At 39.6% G+C, this 18,232-nt stretch overlaps 2 protein-coding genes across 3 annotated transcripts; one reads left to right on the plus strand and one right to left on the minus strand.

Moving 5' to 3' along the window:
- Positions 1 to 645: 645 nt before the first annotated feature.
- On the minus strand, positions 646 to 6,869 carry LOC110731247 (F-box protein CPR30-like). 2 transcript variants are annotated; one of them, XM_021911090.1, is made up of 5 exons: positions 5,370 to 6,869; positions 4,014 to 4,052; positions 2,171 to 3,870; positions 1,401 to 1,743; positions 646 to 1,306 (listed from the first exon to the last, which is right to left on the minus strand). In XM_021911090.1, the coding sequence occupies exons 1-3, from the start codon at positions 6,661 to 6,663 to the stop codon at positions 3,851 to 3,853; spliced, it is 1,353 nt and encodes a 450-aa protein (XP_021766782.1). In that variant the 5' UTR covers positions 6,664 to 6,869; the 3' UTR covers positions 646 to 1,306; positions 1,401 to 1,743; positions 2,171 to 3,850. The 2 variants fall into 2 exon arrangements, with proteins under 2 accessions (XP_021766782.1, XP_021766783.1); XM_021911091.1 differs by lacking the exon at positions 4,014 to 4,052 and having other exon boundaries at positions 5,370 to 6,868.
- A 5,039-nt stretch (positions 6,870 to 11,908) lies between these two features.
- LOC110731248 (E3 ubiquitin-protein ligase UPL5-like) lies at positions 11,909 to 17,729 on the plus strand. Its single transcript, XM_021911092.1, has 3 exons — positions 11,909 to 14,070; positions 15,788 to 16,377; positions 17,124 to 17,729. Exons 1-3 carry the CDS (start codon positions 12,174 to 12,176, stop codon positions 17,385 to 17,387), a joined length of 2,751 nt encoding a protein of 916 aa, XP_021766784.1. The 5' UTR covers positions 11,909 to 12,173; the 3' UTR covers positions 17,388 to 17,729.
- The last annotated feature ends 503 nt before the right edge of the window (positions 17,730 to 18,232 follow it).

Below are 18,232 nucleotides of genomic sequence, written 5' to 3' on the forward strand. Positions count from 1 at the left end.
CTCTTAAATTTGAGGATGATGCTCATTTCTTTTGCTGCCTGAACTAACTTGGTCTCCCTAGACAAAATGCTTTGATCAACAATAATAAGGTGGTCTAAATTGCATTTAAGGTGATTTGATATCAGGTCAGGAACAATTTGGGTTGACTTTAGGTCGGGTCAATAACAAGTCATTTTGATTTCGAGTCGAGTTAGTAACAGATCGGGTTGAATTTTTGGGTCGGGTTAGTAATAGGTCTGGTGAAATTCGGGTTAGGTCAATAACAAGTCGGGTTGATTTCAACCGGGCTTGTAACAGGTTGGGTTAAATTCGGATTGGGTTTGGAACGGGTCGGGTTGATTTCAGGTCAAGTTAGTAATAAGTCGGGTTAAATTCGAGTTTTGACGGGTTAAAACGGGTTTTGGTCATTTTCGATTTAAGTCGATTTCGGTTCAGATCAATAATTACGGGTTACATTCGAGTCGGGTCAACTCCAGGTCAGTTCATGTTCGGGTTCGAGTCTCACATACTCGGATCAACTCGGGTCTACGGTTGGTTTCAGGTCGGGTTTGGGTCACCATTTATTCGGGTTCAGATGGGTCGGTTAATAATCGGGTTTGAGTCGCTTTTTCGGGTCGGGTCAACTTTTGACAGCTCTAGTTGATGTATAAAAGATAGAAATATAACACACGCACAACGTGCACACAAATTTATCCAAAACAAAGCACTCAAATATACCATGGAGTTACTTGAGGGAAATTACAAGGGCTTCATAGCTTTAAGGCTGGGTACGAAAACTTGATTTGAGATGACACAGACCCAACCTTGAACCCGTGAAGCCAAAATCACTCTTTCTTGTCAATTGGAGGAGTGGACATTGATGGGGTACCAGGTTCTAGTTGAGGGATTCCAACCAATTCCTGCGACCATCATGTAGTTGTGCCTTAATCGTTGACAAAGTCATGCAGCAAGAGGAACATGTGTTCCGAAGCCTTGATGTGGATTACAATCAGATGTGGGCAAGAACATGCATATGCTGGGGTGGTATAATCCGTACAGCTGCAGAGAAGCCTACTTCAGAGCAGCAATCACTTGTCAATACAAATGTAAGGAGACATTCTCACTAGCTTCTCTCATACCACAAGCATTCATCTCGTCTTGTATTGCTTTCCAATAGAGCAACCAGCACAAGTCCCTTTTACCATTTCATCATAAACTCAACAAGATACTTAATTATATGCACCAGCAAAGGCATGTTCAAACCTTGAAGTCCCGGTGGGAGAGAAATTAGTCGAGGCAATGAACAAGCAAATCTCAGACCTTACTCCTGAACACGAACACATTTCCACGATAGCAAATTAACAACAAAGTCAACAGTACCAGAAAAACTCATGTCAGGCTGAGGAAGATTACAAACTTACCCTGAGGTAGCCAACTCGATTTTGATTGAAGAGCCTAACAAGAATCATCAGCAAACAAGATACTCTGTATGAGGAACTAATACGAGGAGACTCGTCTATAAGAAAGTTCCGGTACGGCACTTAAAGTGATTCTTGGCCCACTGCTGCTATTTCGGCTGAAGTGTTTTGTTTTTCTTTTTCTCCTCAGACCTTCAACTCTTACTTCCTATGGTTTGCTTGCCTCTGCTTCACCACTAGTCTTCTCAACATAATTGGAGCTATCTTCTGCAGTTTGATTTCCTGTGCATGGCTGTACCTTGCTCAACAGCCCATTTCTAATTCTGCTCAGTATCATCAATCTTTCCTGCATAGTTCAATATCCTAGATTAGAAACAAATATAGCACGTGATAAGGCAATGCAGAATACAGGCAGGATTTTCGCAAAATGCACTGGAAAAAGGCTAGGACCAATTACAACGTATATTTTAGGGAATGCAACACCAGCTCAATTAACAAAAGACTGGAATTTTGTTCTATACTACCACCCAACCCTCCTAATCATGATAAGAACGAAAATTGTCACAACATGAATATTTGACAAGCTCTGCAGAGTGCTGAGTTCAACACAGCTCAAACTTTGGACAACAGAAGCCAATTCAGATTCTTAACTAAAGAAAATACAAAAGACTGAATAACGAAAAGTAAGCATGCATACAGAGATACAGGAACTATAAGTACCGAAACTATTTCAAAAATAAAAACCTATAAATAGGTGTATTAAAAATGTTCACCTCCTTGGATGAGTCTTTCTGAGGGCTTGCACCCTGCATATCTTCCTTGTCTTCTCTGGATGTTTCTCCTAGTTATCTTTATCAACCAAAACTTCTTCAAACATTTATTAACCTTCTACAATCACTTTTTCAGGCTCATCAATTTCCTCTGATCTATCAGTCTTTTCAATGCTATTCTCATTGGCCAATACATACACAAAAACTGATAATCATCCAAAGTACATACTAATGACAAACCATCAAGTGATGGACACTCACCAATCACCATCGATAGCACCCCAAGGACCTCCAATTGCCATTAAGGAAAAAACTTATAAAACACAGCAAACTCCAACAAAATTGCATGTGTGTGGAATGCAATAGTCAGAAGTTTTTCAAGAACATAGGTCTTCACTAGCACTCCTGCTGAGTCTACTCATTACAGATATATAAATACAACTTTTTTCCTGGATGATTGATTATTCTGCTACAAAAGAGCACTAAATGAATCTAAGGTTAACATGTCAAACCATAGTAGGTCAGTAGTGAATAATTAATATAGACGCCATTGCACTAAATTGTTTCAAACATTATTTTTAAGGCAGTTCACCCTGAAAAGAATCAACAAACTTGAGTTCATTGGCTCTGTCAACAAATAACTATAGGCAATTAAAATAAATCCTTGATTACTTCACAAAGTGCAGGAATGATTTCCTCATATCTTTATAGTCATGTAGGTTTCATTGAACATATTTAGCTACAACATGCTAATAGAAAAACATAAAGCAAGTCTGATACTATCAGTTCAATGTAATAAGTTGCAGTCCAGTATATTGGGTATATAAACCAAATCAACCGACAAAAAAATAATAGGATTGGAATTTTGTTCATCACCTCTTGGTTTCAGACCTTCAGCACCTGACAAATTCGAAGAAAAAGCTCTTGTTATTCTTCCTACCCTAACCCTTTCCTTCTTTAGTTATATATCATATGGGTTACTATTGTAAGCCAAAACTGAGTTTTTCAGGCAAAGATGTTAGATAAACCCTTGAATAAGTACTCTCAGATAATAAATCAATGTATATTTGTATGTAAAATAAGAAAAGTTACTGTATTGGTTTTGCAGATGTATGCAATCCTAGGCATTTATATGGCATGACATTGAACCCTAAAAAAGACTAGCTAAGTTGAGTTCATTTGGTCCTTCAACAAAGTAATGAATAGGTACTCCTAGGGAATGAGCTTTTATTCCAACAAAGGACAATATATATAATAACAAGATGCATAATTGCATAGTATATGAGTAATTGAGAATTTCTTGACTGAAAAGGAGTAAAGTTATAAAACAAGAAAACGCTTCAGATCAATTTAAATTTCTTTTCATTTAGCAGCTAAATGAATCCTCAATAGCTTAATAAGTGGTAGATATGATCGCATTACATGACTACAAACATAAAATTAATCTATATGCTCCCTGTCATAAACATAAACTCAGCATATTAATAGCTTAACATAATGCAAGTCTGATATTCCACTAGATATGTCACAGATTGCTATAGAGCAGGTTTGATATGAATTAGTGCTACCAACATAACAAACAGCACCGTGTTGAACACCACACAGGCTTTTTGTTGCTGTTTGCCTATTGCTTCTTTCACAAAGGTGAGAGTAGACGAATTCAAGGCTGCTACAATCCACTCCTCAGTTCTTGGCTTCAGCACCTGAAATGTCAAAGGGATATAAAACATGAGATAGATGATTTATATAGTCTCCATGCAATAGATCTATTTTTAATACTGTTAAAATAGTACTTCTCAACTGTCATACAACTTGACTCAAACATTATTAAATTTCAAAAACTCACAGCAGCAATTCCCAGCAATCAGCCAATCACCCCAACGACCTGAGTATTGACCACTAAATCAACCATTGTCCAAAACTTTAAACATAAACATCAAAAAGCAATTCGAGTATTTGAATTGAGTACTCTCAGTGATTTAAGTGAATTTTATTAATGAATAATGCAATAAGATTATAAGAATGAAGCATATTCCCATTAAAGTTGAGCGTTAACATCATTCAATAGTTTATAGTTACTGAATTAGCGCAGTTTCTTGTTACTCTTAAGACCAATTATGAAGAACAATCTTCAACAACAACAAAAGAAGTGGTTTAGAAATAGAAAACACAATGAACTCCACTCAATGACTGAGGAACACCTTAAGGTATACCATACCACAGGAGTTACTTCAACAAAACTGTTTGGTAATATAGTCTATATACTACGTAACATGTAATGGGGCATGTTTAGTAATACAAACCTATAAGATATTTGGTGAAAATGTGGGACATATACGTGGAATAGAAGATTTAGATTCTATTTTTAGAAACTAGTGCGTACTATCGGTACCTAGAGGGTATTCTAGCAACACCAAAAGTCATTACAATATGTGTTCAATATGTGTTCATTATACGAAACTTGTAAGGTACTCCAAGACCTCAATCTTTTGTTGAAGAAGGTCCTTCACAGCAATGTGCTACACCAAACAATCACAGGAAAAAAAATACTTATAGGCTGCTACTATGTCATATTACTATATAAATTTTCAGATTTGTGCTCATCATGTAATCACGTGATAATGGTAAATTGGTAAGGGTCATAGTAGATAATTATTGGCCCAGGGAGTTGGCTATATAACTCTAAAAATCGTCCTGTTTCCTAGATCTCTTTTCCACTACTAGTGGGTGGTCAACCAGCCATATTTATAAACAAGCTAATATTAGCAAGAAGAAAAGGTCCACGACAATATCAAAACTCCTCATCAAACACCAAGGAACTGAAACTTATACACAACTAACAACTTTGAACTGCAAAACAAACAAAGAAGCCAAAACTATGATTATCAAAATGAAATACAAGTAACATATATTTGTTGCACATCTTATGCCTCATGATCAACCAAACTAGTGGCCCTCAAGATTGCTCAAAGCTTCCCAGTATCTTTTACCCCAGCTTAAAATATGTGGCAAGTCTAATCTATTTATTTTTGTACTTGATAACGAATACAACACCCAATCACAAATTTACAACCTAAGTTCACAATCACTTAGAAAATATGCAATCAAAACAAAGAGTAGCATTAGCAATTCAGGACATATTTTGACAAAATCAGCAGTTGTTAACAGCAGTCAAATCAGAAAGCTCTTAGATTATTATTACCTCCATCATCTTGCTTACCACCATTGCTAGCCTGCTCACTCTCTACGCATCCATCACGGCAGCCAAGACAGACAAGGATCTCCACGTAAGTCACCGCCCCAAAAGTATACTTATGCCCACAAACTAACTCAAACTTAAAAGGCAAACCACTGTCCATTGGAACATCCCTAGTTTTTCCAGTTTTCAATTCCACCCAAAAACAATCCTTCCCTTGCTGCATCAAAACCTCATCACCCCCTTTCGACATCATCAAGGTCTTAACCGGCAACAACTCACCCCGAATCTCCTCATGTCGAAAAGTCAACAGCTTAGTCCAAGAATCTTTCACCCCATATTCATTCATCACCCAAACATCAACACAACGCTTAAAGCGGGCCCCATGTTCAACCTGTACAAACAAGCATTCCCCTAAAACCCCAGCAGACAAACGAGGGACCTTCAACTTCTTCCCCTCCTCATAATCAGGCAAAGGTAAGACCCTAAATTTCTCTAAATTAAGATCAAATGCAACAATTACATAATCATAAACAAAATCATCCAATTGCCCACGCCATAAAACACCAGTTAAATCAAACACAACAGGATCAGAAGTAGTAGCAATCCAATGCAAAGAATTACAGAGGAAATTACCATGGGACTTAGGATGAGAGAGAAAATGAGGAAAGTTCTCAACTTTCTTCCACAAATTTGCCTTCAAACTAAACACCTGAACTTCCCTAGGAGCTAAACCCTCATCTTGGTTGACATTATGCAGCTGATCCACCCTAACAATCTTGTAATCATTGCCAATTTCGTCGAACCCGAATCCGAAATCAACCCAATGAGACTCCCTGAACTCTTGAACCCCCAAAGAACCCAGTGGAATCTTCTGGAAAGTTCTAGTGGTAGGATTGAAAAGACCCAGAAAATCAGGGAAATCAGAAATGCAGAGAATGCCATTGCAGGACCCAATAAGGTCAGAATCATGGGTTTTAGGGTGAAATGGAAGAGAAAGGTTGGAAATTGAAGGTGGGGTGGAGGAATCTGGTGCATGAAGGTGCAGGATATGGAGATGATTATGGGGTTTTGGTTGAGAAAGAGAAGCAAGAGAGAGATTGGAGGAGGAAGAGAGGGATTGCTTGATGTTATTGAGGATGAATTTTGGATCGTTGATTAAAGAAAGAAAGGATTTTGAGACAGATTTGAAGCGAGCAAGAGGTTTTGGAGGGAGATACAGCAGAATTTGAGTGATTATGTCAATGGGAAGCAAGGATGATTGTTGTTCTTGAAGATGAGCTTGATTTGGGGTTTCCATGGCTGAAATTGGGAGTTGATTTTGGGATTTGACGAGGGTTTAAGGGTTTTAGGACAAGAAAGGTGAAATGGGACTGTGGGAGAGTATGGGAAAGATAGGACGTTTTAGGAAACTAAGCTTCCCGAAGAAAATAATTACAAATTTGGTTGCGTGGCAAAAGTATTTACAAAAATAAGCTTCTGGGGTAAACCGCTGTCTCGGGCAGCGTTTTACCCTCTATTTTTAAAAAAAAAAAATCTGCTACAAAAACGCTGCCCCAGGCAGCGTTTTTATAGTTTGACTTTTTTTTTTCCTCGTTTATTTTTTTTTAAAATTAATTAAAAAAAAAAAAGGCAACAGCATAAAACGCTGCCCCAGGCAGCGTCTTATGCTTAAACATAAGACGCTGCCCCAGGCAGCGTCTTATCTTGTTAATGAAACGCTGCCCCAGGCAGCGTTTCTGTCTGGTTGTAGAACTAGAAACTCGAGCTTCGTTTTCAATCACGTTTGCTCTTCATTCCTTCGCCTCCTTCGCAATCCTCTTCCTTCCCTTCCCAAATTTCCTCTTCAATCCTCTTCAACCCAATTTCGTATTACATCCAATTCAAGGTATGGTTAAATATTAGTTGAGTATTTACAAATTGTTCGTTATGTTTGTTGAATTCTTGAATTGTTGGTTAGTGTTGTTGAATTATTGAATTGTTGGATATTGTTGTTGAATTGTTGGTTAGTGTTGTTGAATTCATGAATTGTTGGTTAGTGTTGTTGAATTGTTGGTTAGTGTTGTTGAATTATTGGTTATTGTTGAATTTCTTGAATTGTTGAATTTCTAGGGTTTATGTTGAATTTTGGGGGTTTTTGTTGAATTTAGGGGTTTAGGGTTGAGTTGATGAATTGTGATTGTTAAATATTAATTTGGATAATGTAGAATTGTTGGTGTTGAAATATTGAAGATGTTAAGTATTTGAATTTCTAGAATTATTGCTTGTTAATGGTGACCTAGTGATGCTTAGTTGTTCCAAAGTGGTTAGTTGGATGTGATTTAGAGATGGATTAGTGTGTTTTAGTGTAATGTGTTTTGGTTGTTGTGTAGAATATGGCCGCACAGAATGTAGTTTTGTTGTGCCGGTGGGGAGGTGAATTTTTGTTTGACGGACCTCGTGTCGAGTATAATGGTGGAAATATGGAACCACTAACACTTGAACCGAACATGACCTTCAGTGATTTCATGAACGAGGTTCATAGTAGCGTTAGTTCAAACCCGGGGAGTGTTGAACTAAACATTAAAATGAGGTCTGAGACCGGGAATGGGGTTCAAGTGTTACCTGTGTCCTCGAATAAGCATTTGAAAGCTTTAAGGAGCGTTGTAGCGTTGAAGGGTGTTCCCACCGAGATTTATGTGGAGATGGTGCCTATTTGTACCCAACAAAGTACCAGGGCAGAACCACATTCTACATTTATTTCCGGTAACAACACACAGCCGCAAGTGCCCTCACACGACACTCCCCCGGCTGAATATGGGATGGGATCTTTTAGTCGAATGTTGAACGACGATCAATTTCACATGCCGTTCAGCTCTCACATAGCTTCACCTGTACATGGGGCGACGTATACAGCAATGGCCGGGCAACCTGGGTCTTCGACATCAAACATCGTCACTTCTTCACCGATGCACCTGCATAGGAATACACCTGTGCAAAATGATGTTCGAGCTTCGCCGACTGAACTAGTTGCGGTTCATCTTGACACAGTTGTGAATAACGAATTGTCTGTGTATGATGTGTACACAAATGATGAGGCCGAGAGCGGAGAGGAGGCAGACGTACTTCGGAACATGGATGTTGAACTCGGAGACATGGAAGTTGGTGAGCCCTTGGTCAGAACTCCCGTACCTTGGTTCAATGAGATAAATGAGGACTATGAAGTTGATCCGTATTGGACTGATGCAGGCAGTCGTCCATCTTTTGCTCCCGGTGGAGAATTTGAGAAGGGCATGTTCTTTGAAAGTAAGAAAATGCTCCTAGAAATGGTGAAGCTGTATTCCATACAAAAGAATCAACTGTACACTACGGTGACATCGAATGAGAGTGTCCTGTATTTGCGGTGCAAGAAGAAATGCGGTTGGATGCTACGAGGTACCAAGTCAAGTGTTAGACAGCGACTGGGACCATATCCGTTCGTACAGCTGGGGTAGTGCTTGTTTGGCGATACTATATCGCCATCTATGCCGAGCGTCCCACCGTGGTGCAATCGAGATCGGAGGTCCTTTGGTCGTCCTTCAGGTAACTCACCAATTAGTGTAATAGTTTAATAGATGAATAGTAAACACTTACGTTTTAATTCGTGTAACAGTTCTGGTCTTGGGAGCATCTCCACGTCGGGCGGCCAGGTAGGCCAGTCAGGCATCGACCGGGGGAGCTGGATCAAGACGAGAAGTACCAGGCGTACGACGCTCCCCCTCACACCTGACGAGGCATACGGATGCAGGTGGGTTGCCCCTAGACTCACACTTTCCCATGCGGCGAGGAGTCTACCGTACTTCCGAGACGCCTTCGATCGACTTACTGAGGACCAGGTATTTCTTCACTTGTACTCATTATTCTACTGTCTGATGTGTTTAGCGTTCACTGACGTTTTTTTGATGTGTATGTGCAGGTGACATGGGATCCGTACCTTCCTGAGTTAGTGGAGGCCATGCCTGGTCATTTGCTGGAGCATGAGGCAGAGTGGCGTGCTCGGACCCCGGTGATCTATTTTGAGGTTGTGGAGAGTCACCTCCCTGACCGGGTCTTGCGGCAATATGGGATACGTCAGCCGGTCCCTCAGCCATGTGACACCAGCACTCGTTTGCACAGGGTTGACCGACGAGGAAAGGCAGAGACGGATTGGTCGGTGGAGCATCGTGCGTACGTAGAGCTCTGGCATCGCCGACTGGAGTTCGTTGTGGGCGGTGTACCGATGCAGGGCGTCCTCCAGCCTCACGATCCGTACATGGTCAGGTACCAGCGGATTACCCGGCGTTTCATCAACCCCAGCTACACACCTCCCTCCACCCATTACCATCCAGCATATGACGTGATTTATGGATATGTGAGTTTCACTTCCAACCGATTAATTTTCATCTCTTTTTAGGTTTCTATGCATAACTGATCAATGATTATTGCAGGCGGCAGACATGGCATCGATGGTTGACGCGCTGTCCCTTAGCCTGGCTGACGGGCCCACCGGGAACGAGGTCCAGCGGGTTCGGGATATGGGCATGGCCAGCTTGCGTCGATATGGACACGACTACCTCGTCCCCCAATGGGACACATATGATGGCCACTCGATGCATTCGCAGTTCGAGCTCGGACAGAGTAGTTGTGGAGGTGATTTTACGACGCCGACATTCTCAGAGGACTACACCTTCCACAGCACTGCGCCGTCCGGCTCCCAGGAGGTGCCAGATACCAGCCAGCTGACTCCCCCGCCGCCTCTAGACCCATTCACCACCATTACTCATTACAGGCGGCGACGTGTCAGACAGAGGGCCAAGCAACCTGACCTAGATCAATTGCCCCGGATAGATGAATCGGGATAGTGTTAGCTTAGTTATTTCATGTAGTAAAATTTTTGTATAGATTAGGTATATAACATTTACATTTCTAATATAATAAATGTTTTTTCGGTCAACATTTGTGTGTTATGTTCTTTGTTTCCCAATATGTTTTGATTTATGTATATATTGACTTGTCAACGGTGGTGGTGGAAGGTAGTGGTGTGAGGTGGAAGGTTGTTGGAGGTGGTGATGGTGGAAGGTTGTTAGAGGTGGTGGTGGACGGTTGTTGGAAGGTGGTTGTGGTGGTGGGAGGTCGGGGTGGAAGGTGGTGGACGGCGGTGGAGGAAGGTGGTGGAAGGCGGTGGAAGTCGGTGGAAGGCGGTGGTGGAAGGTGATGGTTGGAGGTGGTGGTGGAAGGTGGTGGTTGGAGGTGGTGGAAGGCGGTGGTGGTGGAAGGTGGAAGGTGGTGGAGGTGATGGTTGGAGGTGGTGGAGGGCGGTGGTGGAAAGGGGTTGGAGGTGGTGGAAGGTGGTGGAAGGCGGTGGTGGTGGAGGGCGGTAGTGGAAAGGGGTTGAAGGTGGTGGAAGGAGGTTGGGGGTGGTGTTGGAAGGATGTTGAGGGTTGGGCCAACCAGGTAAAACGCTGCCTGGGGCAGCGTTTTACCTGTAAACATATACAGATAAAACGCTGCCCCAGGCAGCGTCTTATGTTTAAGCATAAGACGCTGCCTGGGGCAGCGTTTTATGTTGTTGCCTTTTTTTTTAATTAATTTTAAAAAAAATAAACGAGGAAAAAAAAAAGTCAAACTATAAAAACACTGCCTGGGGCAGCGTTTTTGTAGCAGAATTTTTTTTTTAAAAAAATAGAAAGTAAAACGCTGCCCGAGGCAGCGGTTTACCCCAGAAGCTTATTTTTGTAAATACTTTTGCCACGCAACCATTTTTGTAATTAATTTCGTAACGAAGCTTAGTTTCCTAAAACGTCCGGAAAGATAAGTGTTCCTATGTGATTCATAATGTGTTACTCTTAGGAACTTATGGTTCTAAGACTTGTATTGTACCTAGGTTTGCTGGGTTAATAATGGTTCATGACGAGGGAGTCCGAGTTAATATGATAAACAAAAATCATTTATTTAATGATATTTTTACAAATAAATCAATAAAATATCTCAATTAACATGTTATTTTCGTAAATAAAATAACAATTGTGAGATATATTTAATAAACGTTGTTGACTTATTTACATAAATGCAACCAGTTTTTTTTTTTTTGTCATGAAGATCACTTGTATTTTCTCGGTTACGCCTTATTTTAAACTAATGCAAACATGTGAGATGTAAAATTTAGATATAAGGAACTACGAGTCTGTTCACATTTACTTAATTTCAGTTCAGTTATGCTCTAATCAATTCAATTCAATTTAGTTTAGTTCAGTTCAACTCATAATTTTCCTTTCTCATAAAATATTCATTTCAATTCAATTCAGTTCAGCTCCAATCAGTTCAATTCAGCTTCATTCAATTCAATTCAGTTCAGTAAATGTGAACAGGCCCTACGGGTATTTCCGTACGTAATATCTAATAACGGGTCATTCTTAAAAGGCAATTTAAAAAATCCCATAATTAAATAAAATTCTTTAATCACACGGGCTTTAAATCTTGTAACATAATGACGCGGATTAAGTCGAGGGAGACTAGGAAGCTGAGTCATTGGTGAATTGGTCTCTGCCATGTAAGCTCGACGCATCAGCACCCAAACACAATTGATCATTTTCACTCTCTTTTCTATTTTAATCAATTCCATCACTCCAATTCCAATTCCCCAATTCTCTTAAACCCTAACTTATATACACTTCTCGATTCTCAATTCTAGGGTTTTCAATCTTGATTCTTTTCCCCATCATTCTTGATTCTCAATCCCAATTTCTCGAATGATAATCATCAATCATCATCGTCGTCGTCCTCCTCATTCAATTTGCTGAATTTTGCATTTCAATGTCATCCGTCGGTACAACTCCGACAAACCAACCATTTCAATCTGATCGTCCTCCTTTGAAGCGCAAACTGGAAGATTACGATTCTCCCGTCTCTCAATTTTGCAAGAATTCGAATTCGAACACCAATTGCAAGGAAAAATCCGTAATTCATGATGATCATCTTGAATATGAATTACCTAAGGGTAATGATTTCTGCTTCCGAGGCGAATCGAGTGGGATTTCCTGCGATTTGATGGGGTCTCATCAGCTTCAATTCTTTGTCAGATTGATTTCTGGTGGAAATTCCCTTATTTTGCGCGCGAATTTGGATGATACAGTTGAAAGGTTGCACGAGAAAATCCAGAATGTTACCGGGATACCGAGTTCGGTGCAAAGATTAGTTTATCAAGGTAAGCAGTTGCAGTGGGAGCAGACATTGAAACAGTGCAACATTCAGAATGATTCAGTGCTTCAAATGGTGGGAAGAATGCGGAGCGCAAAGCATCCTCAAGCTTGGGTCGTAATTGGCGGTATGATTCATGACATTCGTAGTAGTTATAGGAGTGTTAATTTGAATTATGTTACTTATTATACTAATAAGATTAAGAGTCAGATGAAGGGTTTTATGACACTTTCACTTGATAATAGATATCATCCTGTTAATAATGGTAAGAAAGGAGATGTTCGTAAAATTAAAGGAACGAATAATGGTGATGACGATGATGAGGAGGAGGAGGAGAGTTATGCCGATGCTTTTAATAATAGGAGCATTGATAAGTGTGATTATTGTGAGATTTTCATGACTTCTTGTGCTCCTCAGAGTTTAGTCATGCTTTATGCGTCCAAAGAGAGGGCGAATCAGGAGTGTGCGGAGGAATGTATCCGGTCGTTTGTGAATTTCATGAAGAGTTTAAAAGGGACTGGGAGTGAGAGAGCTTATTGTGCTAAGACGGTGTTGGTGTTCTGTGAATTGCTTAGGAAGCTGGCCACGGAAGATGACTTACTGTATATACATTGCAGGAGCACTCTTGGGTCAATGATGGTGAATGTTTTGGTGACGAATGTGTTTAAGGAAGTGTATGGTCATGATGGGTCCGAAGAGTTGTATGGGATCCCTATTGGAGCTGTGTTTCCTCTCTTGAAGGAAGTAGGGGAAAGGTTGGTGAAGGACTTGAAGCTGAATGTTGTATCAGATTCCAGCCTCGGGCCTTTGCATCGAGATGTGATCGATTTCTCTAATTTTCTGCAACCTGTGTTAACTTTCATTGAAAGAGAACGAGCATATCGGGCTAAGGGAGAAATCAACCTTTTTGATGATCTTCTCAATACTCTTTTCAATGATCTACACTGTTGGATTGACAAATGTCTTAAAAAGGTGGAGCTTTGCTTAGGTGTGAAGGGAAAAAAGTTTGTGGAAGCTAATCTACTTGGGTGGTCTCAGTATCTTGCTATTTTAAAGGAATTGCATAGTATTTCTCTACTAAACCCAGAATCAGAAGGCCGTTTATGGACCACACTGAGACAAAGTAAGACAGCACTGTGTGGCCTTATTGTCAGGTATGCCAGGCGTGTTGATGACCATAGCTGGCTTCTTAAGCATAAGGATGACCTGGATTTTCAATCAAGGAGGCATTTAGTTTCATTACTGTTTCCGGAGGTGAGAGAAGATTATGATGAATTGCTCGAGATGTTGATTGACAGGTCCAATTTGCTGGCTGAATCATTTGAGTATATATCTACTGCAATCCCATCTACACTGCAGGCTGGTCTCTTTATGGAATTCAAAAATGAAGAAGCTACAGGTCCTGGGGTTTTAAGGGAGTGGTTTTGCTTAGTATGCCAAGCAATTTTTGATCCAGAAAGAGCTCTTTTTGCATCTTGCCCTTTGGACCGTCGAAGGTTCTTCCCTAGTAAAGGCAAGTGTTTGTAGTCTCTTGTGCAGTTTGATATAAGAAAATTCCTCTTAGCTCATATACTTCTACTCCCGTTTTCAATCGTATGCAATGACCACCATGAATTGAATTTGATAGCATTGGTGCCTGACATTGTCTCATAAAGAGACTGTCTGTGATTTCATTAGTTGAGTTAGCACAAGGAAACTTGTCATAAAACTCTAGCAAATTTATGTCACGTTGATTGATTGCACACTAAGTTCATGCAACATCATTGTATAAATGTTGTCAATCATTGTATATCTTTGTGGTGGAGTGTTGCATCTGTCTGAGTTAAGTCTGACTGAGAGAGTCCCTGTTTCTTGTGCTAAGATATCTTTTTTCATACACCTCACAGATGATTGATTGTCTATGCTTGAAAACACCCAACTTTATATGTATTTTCTACCATTTGACACATTGAAATTTCTTTCATTTGGTCTGAATTGTGAAGATGTGGAGTAATAGGGGTTCAAATACATGTTCGAATGACATAGTTGTGCATCAGCATGTCCTCTCATCAATAGGTATCCTTGTGTGCTGAGTAGCTAAGTAAGGCTCTGTTTTGTTGGATATAAAATGTTACCCTGGATAGTTTTCATCAATAGGAAATTTTGAATTTAAAAGTATTTTCCGTCCTGTTAAAACAATTGTCCCTTATTTTGGAAGATCCAAAATTTCATTCCTTGACCAATGCTCACTCACCCTGTCTTATATTCTCCTAATAACTGAGTTAAATTTGAGGACTACATCAGCTTCCTCCAGAGGGTTTTTCTAGCAGAACAACAACATCCAATGTGTGCTGTTTGTGCAACTTTTTTGATTTAGTTTAGAGCATATCTGATAGTGGATATCATGGAGATGGTGGGTTCTTGCAGAATTCTAATGTTGATCAATTAATGGAGTGGAGGAGTTGGATGTTGACATTGATGTCATATGGGAGGGGGGTGGCTTTTGGTTTTAGTTTTCTTTTCTTTTCTTTTTTTCTCTTATTTTTTAAAATGAAAGAATAACCTTTTCAATTTATATATTTTTCCATGCACCCAAACAATGGAAAACTTATCTAAAATTGGGTATATAGCAAAGTATTGTAGAAGTTTTGTCTGGAAAACAGAGTTGGTCTTTCCAGCCTCCTCAAAAGTAACTGTTGAGGTAAGCAGTGAAGAAGACCAGCCTCCTCAAAAGTAAGTGTTAAGGAAAGCAGTGAAGAAATGGTGGGTGTTGAGGACTAAATTAGAGGAATGAAAGTACCCAATATAGATATTGAGGCAGGAGACTGGGAGAGGGAACTTCCTTTTGCACGATTCATTAGTGTGAATCATTTTTTTAACTCAAGTAACACAATATATGTAAACTTAAAGGTTTTCCATCATGGCATGCATATCCCTAATATCAAAATATTAAGTCAGTACTACTCTGTTATGTATCCCTACTTAAAGGTATCATTTTCCAGCACATATAGAGTGCTTGCTCAATGTTTGATAAATTAGTGCGTTGAGCTTGGTTTCTTTTGTTTCGACGTGTTAAAGCCTGTTTATTGTCTTACTCGTTACTGTTTATGCAAACTATACTTGCCTTGCTTAAGGTGAGGAAAAAATTGTTTTCTTTTGTTTTTCAAATCTTTTCTAGTACTTCTTTTTTTGGGGCAAGCCATTGTATAAATCTGATATTTATTCTTAACATTTCTTTATCTATTGTGCAGCATCCAAGGTACATCCTCTACATCTTCGATACTTCCTATTTTCCGGGAGGGTAATTGCTTTGGCTCTGAAGCATAAAATTCAAGTTGGTGTTGTTCTGGATCGTGTCTTTTTCTTGCAACTGGCAGGAAGACAAGTTTCCATCGAAGATATACGGGATGCAGATCCTCGCATCTATAGTAGCTGCAAACAAATATTGGAGATGGATGCTGATTTTGTGGATTCTGATGGTTTAGGGCTGACATTTAGTATTGATATTGAAGAGCTGGGGAAAAGGAATGTTGTAGAACTCTGTCCTGGAGGAAAAGACATTTCTGTGAACAGCAAGAACAGGAAGGAATATGTTGACCTTATCGTTCAGCATCACTTTGTGTCCTCTATTTCTGAACAAGTATCGTATTTTGCTCAAGGTTTTGCTGACATTCTTTCTGAAGCAAATCTGCGTGAAACCTTTTTTAAAAGCTTGGAGCTGGAAGATCTTGATTGGATGTTGCATGGAAGTGAAAGTGAGATATGTGTTGAAGATTGGAAGTCACATACTGATTATTATGCCTATAAAAAATCTGATCCTCAGATAAAATGGTTTTGGGAGGTATGTAGTAGAACATATGCTGATTATTGTTACTGCTTACTGTGTTATTTTTCTTCTTATATAGAAGTAATTTGGTTATTGTACATGTGAGACTTCTCATTGTCCGTCTCCCCCAAACCCCCCCCCCCTCCTCTTCTCTTGCTATCCTTCTTGGGGTGGAGCCGTGGAGGGCGGGAGGGTGTCATTGAGGGATTGATTAAGGTTATATTATGTGTGTGTTCAGTATGATAGGCATAGACAAGTTCCTAGTTAAAGCACTTTATTTTAATAATGCTGCAAAAATCTTCTCCGAGCAGTTTGGAAACCAGAGTAGCTTTCAGCCATCGGAAACCCCCTTTTCTCTCCTCATTCGTTGTGATCCGGCATATGCCCTGGTAAATGGATAAGACATGTCTGGAGTTTTTGATTATCTTTTGGCGATTTGCAGATTTAAGGAAATAAAGTTCTAAGCATTGATAATCTTTTGGCAATCTGTAGATTTGAGGAAATAAAGTTGTTATGAAATAAAGAAAATGGAAAATTCTGAGGCTAATGATTTTGGATAAATCGCTGGAGATTAAGGTTGAAAAAAAAAAAATTCTAGTTCTAGTCTATATATTATATGCAAATGTGTTTATTTGCTTCTTGATTTACCAACATTTAAGTATTATGAAGTTTCTTCACCTTTTCTAGGTGCAATTCAATCAAGTTATACAATTTGTATGCTGTCTATTGAAGTACTTATGAAACTCTGTAAATCTTTTCAGGTGGTTGGACAATTTAACGCTGAGCAGAAAAAAACTCTCCTCTTCTTCTGGACATCAATTAAGTACCTTCCTATTGAGGGTTTCAGTGGTCTTTCATCTCGACTGTGCATCTACAAATCCTTGGATTCCCAAAATTGTTTGCCCTCATCTCATACATGCTTTTTTCGAATTTGTATCCCACCGTATCCATCAAAGACTGTCATGCGACAACGCCTCCATTTGATCACCCAAGAACATATAGGTTGCAGCTTTGGCACTTGGTGACAGGTGATCTTGATGACATCAGCTAGATTTTGGGGGTGGGATCTGCACATAAATGAAGACTTTGGCTTAGAATTTGTACATATATCTTAGAGTAAGTTTAGGATGCGAGCTTGTGCCACAGAATTGGTGCTCTTGCTTTGAAAAAGTTTGGTAATACTCATTATGAACATTTACCTGCATAAAATTTATGTAAAAAGTTCACTCAGATGAAGATTTGCCGCTCTGAAACTTCTCTGGATGTTTTATTGTAACGCCCTTGGTGTACAGCATTTTCATGAATGAATTAAAAATTGGAATTTTCAATCTGAAATAACTGTTATGAATGTTGAATTTTTCTAGCTATTTTAGTGCTGAATTCAAAGGATATTTTTTTTTTTTTTTTTGGAGTCTCTTGTATTAAGTATTGTCAGACAATCTCAACTAAAACATAGAAGTATTGTTGAAATACCGCTACGTGGTCAAAGGCATGCATAACCTAGGTCTTTCTTGATCCTGCTTGTGGCGGACTGCAGATTGGAGGCTGGTTGTTATGTTCGTCTTGCCTACATTGTTATACTTGTGATGGTGCAGGGGCACTCGTTTTGACGTTTCCATGGTTTATATCGTTTTTTCAGATAATCTCTTTTCCCTTGAAACCTTGTTTTGACATTCTGTAAACTCCCATCATCAGACACTGAAAAAAACTCTGAATAGTTGTAAAATTCAGGACTCAGGCTGCCTGACTCGGGTGAAGTTTCAATGAAGCTTTTAAAATTTGATTTTTGACCTTCATTTGGCTCTTTTCTATGTTCTTCATCATGAAACTTATTTTTCGGTATTTTGTGAAGGTTTTATTTGTAAGTTAC

This window comes from Chenopodium quinoa, unplaced genomic scaffold (genome assembly GCF_001683475.1).
Source record: "Chenopodium quinoa cultivar QQ74 unplaced genomic scaffold, ASM168347v1, whole genome shotgun sequence".
Taxonomy (NCBI): Eukaryota; Viridiplantae; Streptophyta; class Magnoliopsida; order Caryophyllales; family Amaranthaceae; genus Chenopodium; species Chenopodium quinoa.